A 15130-nucleotide genomic window follows, 5' to 3' on the forward strand; every position below is an offset into this window, starting at 1 on the left:
CTTGACCTTATGGTTCGGCACACCAATTGTTCCTCTGACCATCCCATGCTGCACACCCTCGACAATCATGAGGCTCACGTTTCTTTGAGGGCAGTGGAAATAGCAAGGAGTAATGGGTATCGTCATGCTTACTATCCCACCTCACACGCCACGTCGGCTTCAGACATTGGATAAGAGTGTATTTGGGCCATTCAAGACCTACTACAACCACGCACTGGATGGCTGGATGCGGTCTAATCCTGGAAAAACAATGAGCATATACCAGATCCCAGGATGTGTAAATGAGGCCTTCCTATCAGTCATGACACCTCGGAATATTATCTCCGGATTCAGGTCCACAGGGATTTTTCCATACAGTAGAGATATTTTCTTTGATGCAAACTTGGAGCCATCTATGCTGTCTGACAGGCCGAACCCAGAGCTACCGTCTGCTGCTGATAGTTAGTAATAGTTAGTAGGCCTAACTGTTTTCTCAGATGGCTGAACTTACATGCCCTAAAATGAGGCAAATTGAGCCACAAAACCAAGTTTTTTTTGGGACTCCATATTTTTTTTTGTCTATTTCAGTTAGACACACTGCTAAGGTTTCAATTGATGGTACACATCCTGAAATTGTGGTGTATGCATTAGTTTTATTCCTGTCTCATATTCTTTTGGCTATAGGTCGACTTGAGTAAAAAAACGGCTCATCTTACCCCACCCTCCCTACCCCGAGACCACAGGGCTGATGAAAGAAACAACTTTTCAGGAGTTAATTCGGTTGTAGAATGCGGTCGAAACTCCTGTATTTTATCGAACTGTGTGTACAGAACAGGATTAAGCACTAAAAGGTGAACTGACAACCGAATTTAGCTGCAGTGTGTACGTGGCTAAAGAAATAAAAGATAATTGGCACGTGTAATTTCGTTGGATTTACCCAATTCAGCTAGGTTCTTTCTACACAAAGTTTTTTGTTGAGATTACATCGTAATATTAAGTTAAGAAAACAGTTTGTCCCTGACAATCAATTTCCTTTACTATTCTAGTTTCATGTCTCTTGTGGCATTTCACATAATTACATGATTAAAACTCAAATTAAAATCTCATGTATATTTACTTATTTATTTAGTAAGTATCCATGTAGATAACATAACATGAGATTTGCTTTGGTCCTAATTATTCTGAAAGGGTTTATTTTGTAACGATGACCAGCTGAGTGTTCATTATTATATTATTTGACCACAGAATGTTGTGACTGATCAGATTTCAGAGAGCTATGCAATAAAACATGGTAATTAAATTGCAAATATTTACGCAGTTAGTGAATTAATGAACTGTCCGTGTCGAATGGTGTGCAAGGCACAGCCACACACAAAAACACACCACCCACCTTGACATTGCATCTGACTGTGCCCATTACACTTGTCCCTGCCAGCATGAAGACAATTAGCATTTATAGTGGCTGAAAGTTTCCCATATGCACCTGTTTTCCAACAGTCAATCTCATCTCTCATCCATTTAAACATTTCTTTTTAAGAGATGAATATTGTTCTCATTTGGCACAATGAGTCTGTGTCAGGGTTTTAGAGCTAAACCTTTCAGAGAGAATCTAAGCTTAGAAACAGGTTCAAAACGGGGATTAAGTTACTTCTCAGGCAGAGGAAAGATATTAAAATAGTAAGCAATGAGGGTGACGCACAGCCAAAACAAGCGATTAACAAGCAACAGGGATGATTTCCTAAAATCTGTTAGGCCTTTGGATAGACGTGTCAAAAGGGTTTGCTGGCATGAGTTTGGTATGTACGTGGGTGATTGTATGTAGTTACTGTAGCTGTAGTATGGGGACAAATTTGGCCTCAAAAGTGAGCTAAATCTGACATAACCTCCTTTTAGAGACATCACCTTTTTATACAGTAAAACAATAAATGTCTTTGGTGTCCCCATTTAGATAGCTTTAGATTGATAAATTCTCATATACAGTGGAAATAAAAAGTCTACACACCTCTGTTAAAACAGCACGTTTTGAAAGATAAATCATATCAGACTTTTTGCACCTTTAATGTAAAAATGACAACCTATTCAATGCTACTGAAAACCAAAGTGACACATTTCAGAGAAAAAATATAAAAATTAAAAACTTAGAATAACTTAACTGCATAAATGTGCGCACCCTTTTATAACTGGGTATGTAGCTGTGTTCAGAATCAACCAGTCATCAAGCTTATGTGAAATAGTACACACCTGTCTTCATCTGAAGTGACTCTTGTGCTGTTCTTGTAGGATTTTTCTGACATCTTCTTGGTTGCATGCTACTACAAGAGCCATGGGCCACAAAGAGCTTACAAAGCATCAATGGGATCTCATTGTTGAAAGATATCGCTCAGGTGAGGGCTACAAAATATTTTCCAAGGCATTAGATATACCATGGACACAGTGAAGACAGTCATCAATAAGTGGAGAAAGTATGGCACAACAGTGACATTATCAAGAACAGGATGTACCTCCAAAATTTATGAGAAGACAAAGAGAAAACCGGTCAGGGAGGCTTTCAAGAGACCTACAGCAACATTAAAGGAGATGCAGCTCTTTCTGGCAAGTACTGGTTGCTCCCTACATGTGACAACTATCTCCCGAATTCTTCATCTGTCTGGGCTATGGGGCAGGGTGGCAAAACGCAAGCCTTTTCTGATGAAAAAAACCCCAAAACATTCAAGACCGCAAAAACCTATATCCAATCTCCCAAAACCATGTGGAAAAATGTGTTATGGTCTGATGAGGCCAATATTTAACTTTTTGCCCAAAATTGTAAAAGGTATGTTTAGCGCAAAAACAACACAGCACATCAGCAAAAGAACACCATACCCACGGTGAAGCATGGTGGTGGCAGCATCATGCTTTGGGGCTGCTTTTCTTCAGCTGGAACTGGGGCTTTAGTGAAGGTGGAGGGAACATGAATAGCAGCAAGTGCCAGTCAATTTTGGCACAGAACCTTCTGGCATCTGCTAGAAAGCTGAAAATGAAGAGATCTTTCACCTTTCAGCATGACAATGATCCAAAGCACACATCCAAATCAACAAAAGAATGGCTTCAACAAAAAAAGATTAATGTTTTGGAATGGCCCAGCTAGAGCCGAGACTTGAATTCTATAGAAAATCTGTGGGGGTACATGAAGAGGGCCGTACACAGGAGATGCCCTTGCAATTTGACAGATCTGGAACATTTTTGCAAAGAAGAGTGGTAAAATATACCCAAGTCAAGATGTGCCAATCTAATAGACTCTTATCCAAACAGACTGAGTGCTGTAATAAAATCAAAGGGTGCTTCAACTAAGTTTTAGTTCAGGATGTGCACACTTATGCAGTTAGGTTATTCTAATTAACCATTTCTCTGAAATGTGTCACTTTGGTTTTCAGTGGCATTGCATAGGTTGTAATTTTTACATTAAAGGTGCAAAAAGTCTGATATAATTTATCTTTGTATAATTTTTTACATTAAAAAAAACTGCTGTTTTAACAGGGGTGTGTAGACTTTTTATATCCACTGTATTACAGTTCTCCCTGGATTCTCAAATTCAACAGATAAAATATACATGCTGGAGAAATCAAATCTGGAGAGGGAACCTTAAAAAGAGGCCACTGCTGATTTGTGATTTGTCTTTCTGCCAGTGGGTCCATTACACCTCTCTCTCCCCACCATATGCTAAATATTAATTCAGTCTTAATCTTTGCAATCTGTCAAAATACTTTAAACAAGCATAAACGCTAAAATCAAGCTTTTCTTCCAATTAATTGCCATAAAACCAGATCTGGCAGCTTTTGGGTTCTATCCTGGAAGTATTTATAAAAGCTACCCGCAGCATTAAGAAAATCTGCTTTTGAACAAAAGGATTACATTTCAGATGCAGGTCATACTCTGTGTGACTATATGATCATATTTATGGACCAAAATCAAGTCTAATGTCCAAAATGCTTTTAAAATGTGTTTTATTTTTATGGAAGATGAAATCCAGAGTTAGCTTCCAAAACTGCAACCTTGTGCTCAACCTAATTATTTTATTAAATGTGCACTAACTAATGGCATAGGCTGTATCAGAATGGAATACCAGTGTACTGCTTACTGTATACTGCACAGTATACACTAAATACTGCCAGCTATTTTTTTTTTTTTTTTTAATAGTACAGGGATGATTATGCACAAAAAAATATTATTAGTAGTACATTATTGTCACATGAACTCATTATGAACATATGTATACCTGTAATGCCACCTGTATAAAACCTGATATGCTATTTTCTAAAGCCTGTGCATCATTAACATAAGCAAAATTTTGTCGAAAATCCTATTGTCTGCAATGTACTAGATGTCTGCTGCCACCTGGTGGACGTTTCCGGGCATTTCTTGATGGAAAAATATTTTTACAAATTTTCCAAAAACTTCTGCTTTTGGATTGCATGCACTCGTGTTTTTTATGTGAAATCATTATTAATAAAGGAAAAGTGACAGTAATGATTATATATTATATACTTTAAAATGAGTATTTGCTGAATATAAGCAACTTGTGCTTGGTTAAATTTTTTTATATTATTTTATTGAAAAATCCCATTGAAATCCATGCATTAAATATGATACAACAGGCTTTTGAGGTATATCTCTCAGTCACCATTGCAATCCATTCATGCCCACCACAAAAAAATTAATTCTGAAAATTCTGACATATACTTTTTATAAGATATATTTAACATGTGAACAAATATTTCTGTGTATTTTCATATATGCAGCCTGCTCTGTCATTATAAAGATCTCATTATTTTACATTACAAGCTATTATGATGTCATCTTACCATAAGTTCCTGAGACCCAGCGAAAAAAGTTTTACGATTTTTCCTTTTTTAAATGTCAATATAGTGTTTGGTGCATAAAATACATCAGATGAAAATTTTTATTGAAAAAAGAATATTTTATTAATATTGTATTTGATGTGCTGAATTGAACTGTGATACATTTCAATCTATATTTACAGAAAAAGGAGAGGAAGTTGTCATGGCCAAACTCTCAAATATTTGGTGTCTCTGAAAAGCCCAGGGAGTCTTCTGATAATACCCCAAGATTTGCCACTGTAGCATGTATGGGCTGAGAAAAAAATAAATAACAAATGTCCTACACAAAAATGAATTGCTGTGCCTCAGGATAATGACCTTTAAAGCCTAAAGTATCAAATATGATCCATTATTATTAGTATTATTATTATTTTATATAGTTTGTCTAATAGTACTAAAAAAAAAGTTAAAAAAAATAAGAAATTGAATTTTCTGACAATTCTTTCAAATTTCAGGTTAAAGGTTTCAGGTTAATTTAAAAAGCAGCACCCAGTCATCATTTTGCAAATAAAAAGTGCTTTTGCATTATTTAATCTAATTTTTGAGCAACATTTATTTTATCAATCCAATTAAAAAATGGGTCAGCGTTTAAAATTGTGACTGATTTTGCTTTATTCATGACACTGAAAATGGACGATCATGTCAAGCACAATGCATTGTTGGTATATGTGCACCTTTGGCAAGCACTGATGATTCAGTGTTTGTCAGGATTATCTCTTCTCATCTCTCTTCCCTCAATGTTGACAGACCTCACAAACATAAATAACTGCTGTCTCTTCCTACGCTGCTGGAGAAGTGATGTTTCTGTATGCGTATGATGATGAGAAGCTACAGAGTATTGTCTGTGTGCATATGTGTGTATGAAACATCTGCAAGCAAATGTAGCCAGCAGATGCTGAAATAGGAAATGTTCGATTTGCAAATCATATTTTGTCTACTTTTAGGGGTTGGATCTGATCCTAAACTTGACGAAACCTAACACACACTTTCAAAGCAAGCACACACTCTATAGAAAGGTCACCACGTAATTCTCCTTATAAGTTTTTCACTTGAGCTGTAACTCTGCTGACACTGAACTGATAGGCCTATTATTAGTATATGTTGTGAAGGTTTAAGAGGCAACCAGAAAAATGTTTACACAGCTTAATTACAGGACTTGGTTCACCCTTGACAGGGACCTGACTTAGAAATAAAGTACCAGAAATAGCTAAACAACAACATACTGTTTCGGTTTTAAGTATAACTGATAAAATTCAAAGTCTGTTTAAGTTTGCACAGAAACAATTGGCAAAAACTAAAACCAGGGCTCGAGTTGAGGGGGGATGTGAGGGGATGCCATCCCCCTTGTTTCAAGAAATACCAAAAACCATTACCCTTGTAAAACCACCATCTCCCTTACCATTCCCTTTAGATTAATTGTGTCATGTATTACTTAGAACTAATCATGCAAGTAAAATATTAAATTCTCTACGTTTCATAAGCATCAGACTTTCATTTCAACACGTTTGGGGTTGCCAGATTTCAAGAGTTGAAATCCTCCAATCAGATATTTACACTTACACTGTTTGGAAATATTTTGCCAGTGTGACACTTTAGTTGTGCAATCTGGCAACCATAAGCACGTGAGCTCTCTATCCACCGCAAAAGGCGCCGGTGTTCTGAAAGCACCGGCAAGCAGGTGTGTCGGAGTTTAGCGATGGGTTGAGTTATATTTGCTAAACATAATATACATTTTTACAGTTAATTATACGGTAAAATCTTACTTTTTACATGTAAAAATTTTCATTTTTACAACATTGTACTGTAAAATTACATGAATTGTCTTTTTAAATATATTATCATTTATTACCATATATTTTAATGTAACTACCCATTTACCAGTTACATATTTTTTTACTGTAGCATTTTTGCAGTTTTTCCGTTAAAATTACTGATATTTTTTACAGTGTAGCCAACCTGCCATCATCATTGAATTCTCACACTCTCTCTGACAGAGAACAGCCATTACAGCCTCAAAATGAGGGAGAAGCCTACAGACCATCGCAAAAGTCTTCTTGATATTTAACTCTGCTGGTTCATATGCTACTGAATGCAATGCAGCCAATACTCCAATACTGAGAATCTATTCTTCTGTCCCTTAAGTTTCACACAGGCGAAAGTAGTCACTGTGTCATATGACTTACACACAACAAAGCGTCACAGTGTCAGCTACTAGCCTGAGGACGCCTCAGGAGACCCATGTCACAGCTTGCCTCAGAGACATGAGCTCTGTTCTAAAAGCTACTGAGCTACCTTGCTATCTACTGTCTACATAGGAAGCTGCCTTCTAAGTCAGGATCCTAACTGAAATGGAACTTCATAAATGACTGATTTGAAACACTCTGCACCACACAACTATTTTAGCACTTCTCACATAAAGCACACTAGAGATATGGCTCACAATTGAATTCAACAGAGTTTGGGGATAGCATATTGCTAAGCTAATGCCATGATCATCTAATAAGCATAACAAACACATAGCACACATAAATAATTTTCAGTATTGAATGAAATGTAAGTGGGGATGGTATTCTTTTCACTGTAGGCCTTGTTGACCCCTCTCCAAACATAGCACTTATGGTTGTGACCATAAAGCTCTATTTTGGTCTTGTCACTCCAAATTACAGTGTGCCAGAAGCTGTGAGGCGTGTCAAGGTGTTGTCGGGCATATTGTAACCAGGCTTTTTTGTGGCATTGGCGCAGTAAAGGCTTCTTTCTGGCAACTCGACCATGCATCGTCATATTGTGCTCCTTGAAACAACCACACCGTCTTTTTCCAGAGCAGCCTGTATTTCTCCTGAGGTTACCTGTGGGTTATTCCTTGTATCCTGAACAATTCTTCTGGCAGTTGTGGCTGAAATCTTTCTTGGTCTACCTGACATGGGCTTGGTATCAAGAGATCCCTGAATTTTCCACTTCTTAATAAGTGATTGAACAGTACTGACTGGCATTTTCAAGGCTTTGGATATCTTTTTATATCCTTTTCCATCTTTATAAAGTTCCATTACCTTGTTACACAGGTCTTTTTACAGTTCTTTTCAGCTCCCCATGGCTCAGTATCTAGCCTGCTCAGTGCATCCACGTGAGAGCTAACAAACTCATTGACTATTTATACACAGACACTAATTGCAATTTAAAAAGCCACAGGTGTGGGAAATTAACCATTAATTGCCATTTAAACCTGTGTGTGTCACCTTGTGTGTCTGTAACAAGGCCAAACATTCAAGGGTATGTAAACTTTTGATCAGGGCCATTTGGGTGATTTCTGTTATAATTATGATTTAAAAAGGAGCCAGACAACTATGTGATAATAAATGGCTTCATATGATCACTATCCTTAAATAAAAGACAGTTTTCCTGCATCATTCATATTTTCAAAATCAATGCCAAAATTTCACAATTTCTGCCAGGGTATGTAAACTTTTGAGTACAACTGTATATTTATATACACCAATCAGCCACAACATTAAAACCACCTGCCTAATATTGTGTAGGTCCCCCTTGTGCCAGTCAAAGCAGCGCCAACCCGCATCTCAGAGTAGCAATCTGAGATGCTATTCTTCTCACCACAATTGTACAGAGTGGTTAACTGAGTTACCGTGGAGATTGTCAGTTCGAACCAGTCTGGCCAATCTCTGTTGACCTCTCTCATCAACAAGGCTTTTCCATCCACAGAACTGGCACTCACTGTATGTTTTTTGTTTTTGGCACCATTCGGGGTAAATTCTAGAGACTGTTGTGCGTGAAAATCCCAGGAGATCAGCAGTTACAGAAATACACAAACCAGCCCGTCTGGCACCAACAATCATGTCACGGTCCAAATCACTGAGATCATGACCCGTATCTGCTTAATCTATTTGATTGCTTTTCTCTTTTCTTTGAAATTGAATGTAGTCAGATGATGTTACTTTTATGTTGTAATATTTAGATTAGTTTATTGATTCAGGGTCCCCAAGGTCATAGAAAACCTGGAAACATCAGCAAATTTTTTAATTGTGATTTCAAGACCTGGCAAAGTAATACAAATTTATAAAAATATTTTTTTATAGTGAAAAATGGAATATGGAATACTTTTCAAGCTATGTTCAGCTCTGAAATATTTTATTGGCACATTGTACGCTTGTACTATTATTGTATTCCAAGTACCCTGTATGTACAGTGCATCCGGAAAGTATTCACAGCGCTTCACTTTTTCCACATTTTGTTATGTTACAGCCTTATTCCAAAATGGATTAAATTCATTTTCCTCAATTCTACAAACAACACCCCAAAATGACAATGTGAAAGAAGTTTGTTTGAAATCTTTGCAAATTTATTAAAAAAAAAAAAAAAAACGATAAATAAAAATAAAATCACATGTACATAAGTATTCACAGCCTTTGCTCAATACTTTGTTGAAGCACCTTTGGCACCAATTACAGCCACAAGTCTTTTTGATTATGATGCTACAAGCTTGGCACACCTATTTTTGGACAGTTTCCCCCATTCTTCTTTGCAGGACCTCTCAAGCTCCATCAGGTTGGATGGGGAGCATCGGTGCACAGCCATTTTCAGATCTCTCCAGAGATGTTCAATCGGGTTCAAGTCTGGGTTCTGACTGGGCCACTCAAGGACATTCACAGAGTTGTCCCGGAGCCACTCCTTTGTTATCTTGGCTGTGTGCTTAGGGTCATTGTCCTGTTGGAAGATGAACCTTCGCACCAGTCTGAGGTCCAGAGCGCTCTGGAGCAAGTTTTCATCAAGGATGTCTCTGTACATGCCACTGAAAAACATCCCCACAGCATGATGCTGCCACCACCATGCTTCACTGTAGGGATGGTATTGGCCAGGTGATGAGCGGTGCCTGGTTTCCTCCAGACATGATGCTTGCCATTCAGGCCAAAGAGTTCAATCTTTGTTTCTCATGTTCTGAGAGTCCTTCAGGTGCCTTCTGGAAAACTCCAGGCAGGCTGTCATGTGCCTTTTACTGAGGAGTGGCTTCCGTCTGGCCACTCTAACATACAGGCCTGATTGGTGGAGTGCTGCAGAGATGGTTGTTCTTCTGGAAGTTTCTCCTCTCTCCACAGAGAAATGTTGGAGCTCTGTCAGAGTGACCATCGGGTTCTTGGTCACCTCCCTGACTAAGGCCCTTCTCCCCCGATCGCTCAGTTTGGCCAGGCGGCCAGCTCTAGTAAGAGTCCTGGTGGTTCCAAACTTCTTCCATTTATGGATGATGGAGGCCTCTGTGCTCATTGGGACCCTCAGTGCTGCAGAAATGTTTCTGTACTCTTCGCCAGATCTGTGCCTCGATACAATCCTGTCTCGGAGGTCTACAGACAATTCCTTGGACTTCATGGCTTGGTTTGTGCTCTGACATGCACTGTTAACTGTGGGACCTTATATAGACAGGTGTGTGCCTTTCCAAATCATGTCCAATCAACTGAATTTACCACAGGTGGACTCCAATCAAGTTGTAGAAACATCTCAAGGATGATCAGTGGAAACAGGATGCACCTGAGCTCAATTTTGAGTGTCATGGCAAAGGCTAACTTAAACTTTTCGTTTTTTATTTTTAATAAATTTGCAAAGATCTCAAACAAACTTCTTTCACGTTGTCATTATGGGGTATTGTTTGTAGAATTTTGAGGAAAATAATGAATTTAATCCATTTTGGAATAAGGCTGTAACATAACAAAATGTGGAAAAAGTGAAGCGCTGTGAATACTTTCCGGATGCACTGTACATGTATTTAATGTGTTTTCTATCTTAAGTAGTTTATTTTTCTTGCTTAAGACACATTAGGGGAAGTATTTAAAGGTGCTGTAAGCGATTTTTTCATGGAAAGGTGTGCAAAATTTTCCTACTCCCTGAAAGATATTAATGAAATAAGTGTTGTAAGACATCTCACTGGTCTCTGTGACAGCACTAGACTCAGTAAACAGCAAATAAAAATATGTCCACGGGCCACGAACAATGACGCTTTCGACCTGTCAATCATTTTGCGCATTCTCATAGTATTCTAGTTGCAGCAAATTATTGAGGCTTAATGCCATTTTTAAGCCATGTTGTTCATAACAGTTGTCAGTTGAGGGTGCCATTTTGCTGCTGTTGTTTTAAACAACCGCCTCTGCTCAGTGTCGGTCTCAATAAAGCTAATTTGGTATCTTTGGAGTGCAGGGTTTTGGAAAGAGTGATGTGGATAATTCAACGGCTAAGTCTCGTGGAAGTAGAATGGCTGAAATCGCTTACAGCACTTTTAAAGAATACTATAAATGCATTTTAAAAAATGCAGAATTTAATCGTTAATCAAATCAGATTGAATCGTTTTGAATTTGAAATGAATCGAATACCTTTGAATCGTGAATCGAACCGATTCACTTTCAACCCAAAGATTCACACCCCTAATTAGCAAGGACATCTGCCATGCACCTTGCAAACTTTGTCAAATCTAGCAATTATCTTTTTTTCTCCTAAGCACCTATTTTAGCCTATTTATATCCTGCTAACTTTTAAATGTACTTAAAACACCTAATGCATCTAACAAATTATTTTTTTATTTTTTTTTTTACTTTTAAAAGACTTAACTCCTATCATTTGAGCATATCTGAGGCTGAGAAAAAAATAGTGCGACTTTTTAGTTTTAGTTCAAGTTATATTTCAAGATTTACTTTATATTAATGACACCTCACATTTGTAATATTTCCAGCAGCAGCTGGTCAGAGGAGGCAAGGGAGGTGAAGCCTCCTCAAGAATATATTAAAAATAAACATTGTTTTAATCAGTTTACAAACTAACATACACAACTCAGATGCCTTTAAATGGAAAAAAAAATATGTTCTTCTATTTATTTTACATTCATGCGTGGTAGACAGGTGAGTTTAAATTACTGTATGAGTCGATATGAATGCCAGAGGAGGCTGATGGCATACAGCCTCCTCTCATTAGTAAACTGACCAATAAAAATGGATATTCAAATGCTGCAACGTCATCTGCTTCCATTCAAAAAGCATCCAAAAAAGGCCAAAAGTAGGCAAAATAAAATTACCAATAACCAATCATTATCAGAGGTAAGTCAGCTTTAAGTATCACATTTTGCTTCATCAAGTCTGCTTGTGGATAACGTGAAAGGTGAAGAGAAACTTGCAAAATATAGATGGAATAAAAGTTATTGGAAGATCTAAAAACATATGAAAGACTGAACGACATGATCATATATTTATTTTACCAGTGAAGCAGTGGAGGATGGAGTTCATCTTCTCATACAGTACAGTAGCCTATTAGGTGAGTAGATGTTACTGTACATGGAATGGGGCCCTCCATTCATTTATAAATGTTTGCATTGATTGTAGTCTGTAGCTGGTGCTGTATCATTTGTTCCATTCCTTTGTTGTATTTACAAGCGTTGAGATGATGATCGGAAAGAATATAAAATTCCGTCACAAACTGCCACTGAATATTTCAACTTTTATAATAATGTACCATGTATCATATTCCAATATTTCATCAAAGGATGGCCTCATGTCCACAGAGGTCTGGGTTAAGCCCAGAATGTCCACTGACCCTAGAACCACCACTGATCACCATCAAGCTTAGAAAAGCTTTTTGTGCAAATGCCTGTCCCAAAAATATCTAATCACATATTTTTTACTAATGGTGTAACATGTGACCTTCAAATACTAAAACCTCCAGGTCAACAACAGTGGAATCTTTAACCAGATCTTTAACCAATTTTAGAAATAGCACACCTAATTGAATTTGTGTTCCACAAAATTCACCACAATTAAATCAAAGTTCATTTTAAATTAAACATCCTCAAATATGCCAAGCCCAGTCCCATTGAACTGTAGAGCAGAGAAGCACTGTGGACCAGTGGTGGTGCTATAATACCCCTCCTATAATATTTTGGTCCCTAGATATGGCTCAGGTCACTCCTTTAATATAAGCCTATGGGATTTCCTCACAACCAGGAGAAAAGTTTAGTCATAAGTCTCAGAAGTCTGATCATTTAGAATAGTAATAGCTGTAAACTGTAAAGTCTCCTCTAAAACACCCCATACAGCTAAACTCTCCAGAACTGCAGTTGGGGGTGGTCTATCTGAGTGTGGGTCAGACTAGGCCAGTGTGTGTGTGTATGTGTGTTAGAGAAGTAAAGTGAAGACTGCTATATTCACTCTCTCTGTAGGGAGTGGATATCCTGCAGCCATTTCTCTCTTGGCCTGCTTTGTGTGGACTATGTACCCAGAGTCATGGGCGACAGGGCACTCAGAGATGCAGAATTAGGCCAGAAAGGAGATGTAAGGACAGATGTGATCTCAGTGTTCTTTCTTTCTTTCTTTCTTTCTGATAATTTGGATTAATATTAAAGCCTATGTAAAACATGGTAAACAAAGGAGAGTGAGCATATGACTCACCAGTAATGAGGCCATCACAGCATACTTCTATGGAATCAGAAGAACAGTCGCTAAACTCGTCTAGAGATATAACGTCTTCCTGAATCTTCAGCCTGTGTAACACAAAATGAAAATGATGAGAAAATTAGAAGCAGTGCTTCATAAACAAAAACCACCTCAGCTCATAGGAAACATTAATTGAACATTCATACTCTCTTTTACAGGCTACTACACACAAACTACTTGCTACTGGTAAGACAAACATTTTTGTATCTCTTAATCATTGTTTAAAAGTATAGTGCACTCAAAAAGTTTCTCCACACAAAATTATTTTTTGTGTTAACTTTCTTTAAAAGTTTAGGTGACTAATCCTGTTTTGGAAAGTAACAATCTAATAATTCCCTACATATTATTTCATGTTTAACTTATAATTCTTGGTACTTTTCCAGTAAATGTTCATAACAATCTTTTTTTGCAGTTATGTCACTGTAACGGCTGGTTTATATTCAGTTACGCTAGCATGCCAGTCACCCTGATGCCAGAGTATCCTGTGCCCACACAGCATCCACTGCCCTGAGTCATTAGAGCACATAATTCAGAGTGTGTTCAAACTGTTAGAAGAAGCTTTTTATGCCCTAGAATTCCCAGCAGGCATACACAGAGCACGAGAGACAGAGTCTCTGAAGGCGAGACAGAAACTTATACCGCATGACTGATTCAGCGCTGGAAAGATTACGAGAGTAAAAAGGAGGCTAATCTGTCAGTGTAAGTGATGGACTGTCATGTATGTCAAAGGCAGATAAAATGGGAAAAGAAAGAGTGAGAGAGACAACTGAATAGAGAAAAGATAGAGAAAGAGACAGGCAGAGACAGAAGTGAAGATAGAAGACAAAAAGACAGAAAGAGTGAAGACAAATTATACTAGCTGAAATGTAATGCTGGCAAGGATGCAAACAAAACCTAATTTCTCCCCATCTGTTCCATCAATTAATTTCTCAGTTAAGTACACCTATGAAACATCCATACTGAGAAAAACAGCATAGTTGGTCACAAGCATTTGCTATGTTTTGGTCCCTGGTGCACTGATGTCCCTAGCAGGCTTCTTAACTAGCTTAACCAGCAAGACATCCTTGGTCAATCTGCTTCACCAGAAAGACCATGATGGACATACAGCTTCATCAGCTTACATCATCTTTATCAAGTTTTGTTGGCGAACAGCATGGCTATGCTGATCCACATGCTAGACCAGCACCAACTAAGCACTAACCAGCATAAATTAGCATGGGCTGCATTTCCCAAAAGCATCGTAAGATTAAGATGATTGTAGAGACCACTGGCGCCAGTGGTCTCTACAATCAACTTAAGCTTGCAATGCTTTTGTGAAGCACTGCCCTGGTATTTTCTGGTGCTGGTCTAAGCTGGTCTTTTCTGCAAGGCTATTAACCTTAAATGTAATTAATGTAACTTACCTGTATCTGAATGGTGCCACAGCAGCCATATTGACCTTTGGTGTCTGTTTGGTTTTGAGCAGCTCAGCGCTAGATGCTTCCTGTTTCAGGGCGTCCACATTGCCCTCTGGAACTGGTCTCTGTGGGACCTCTGGACTGAGGTCATCTGGAGTGCACATCTCCTCATCTGAGAAGCTACTGGAGGCACTGTTCTGCAAAGAAACTCTATCTCTTCGGACTCTGAGAAGACCTGTATCTGTGTTAGTGGATCCAGGCCTCAGATTTTTGTTACTAAATCTGAATGAATGGATTCCTGTTTTGCTTTGACTGCTACCGGAAGCAACACTCTCCTCAAGACATTTGGGTTCTGAGATCAAGCGGTTACCATTGTCCATTCTTCCAGTCTGAGACTGTAAGC

At 38.1% G+C, this 15130-nt stretch overlaps 1 protein-coding gene across 2 annotated transcripts in view; it reads right to left on the reverse strand.

Moving 5' to 3' along the window:
* Positions 1-14763, reverse strand: part of LOC127419943 (neuron navigator 1-like) — a 184009-nt gene extending 169246 nt beyond the window's left edge. For both annotated transcript variants that reach the window (XM_051661786.1, XM_051661785.1), the window contains exons 1-2: positions 14734-14763; positions 13286-13377 (exon numbers count right to left, since the gene is read on the reverse strand). In XM_051661786.1, the coding sequence (XP_051517746.1) occupies positions 13286-13377; positions 14734-14762 (121 nt within the window). In that variant the 5' untranslated portion in view covers position 14763. The remainder of the gene's footprint in view (positions 1-13285; positions 13378-14733) is intronic.
* Positions 14764-15130: the final 367 nt, after the last annotated feature.

Source organism: Myxocyprinus asiaticus, chromosome 29, assembly GCF_019703515.2.
Source record: "Myxocyprinus asiaticus isolate MX2 ecotype Aquarium Trade chromosome 29, UBuf_Myxa_2, whole genome shotgun sequence".
In the NCBI taxonomy this organism is placed as follows: domain Eukaryota; kingdom Metazoa; phylum Chordata; class Actinopteri; order Cypriniformes; family Catostomidae; genus Myxocyprinus; species Myxocyprinus asiaticus.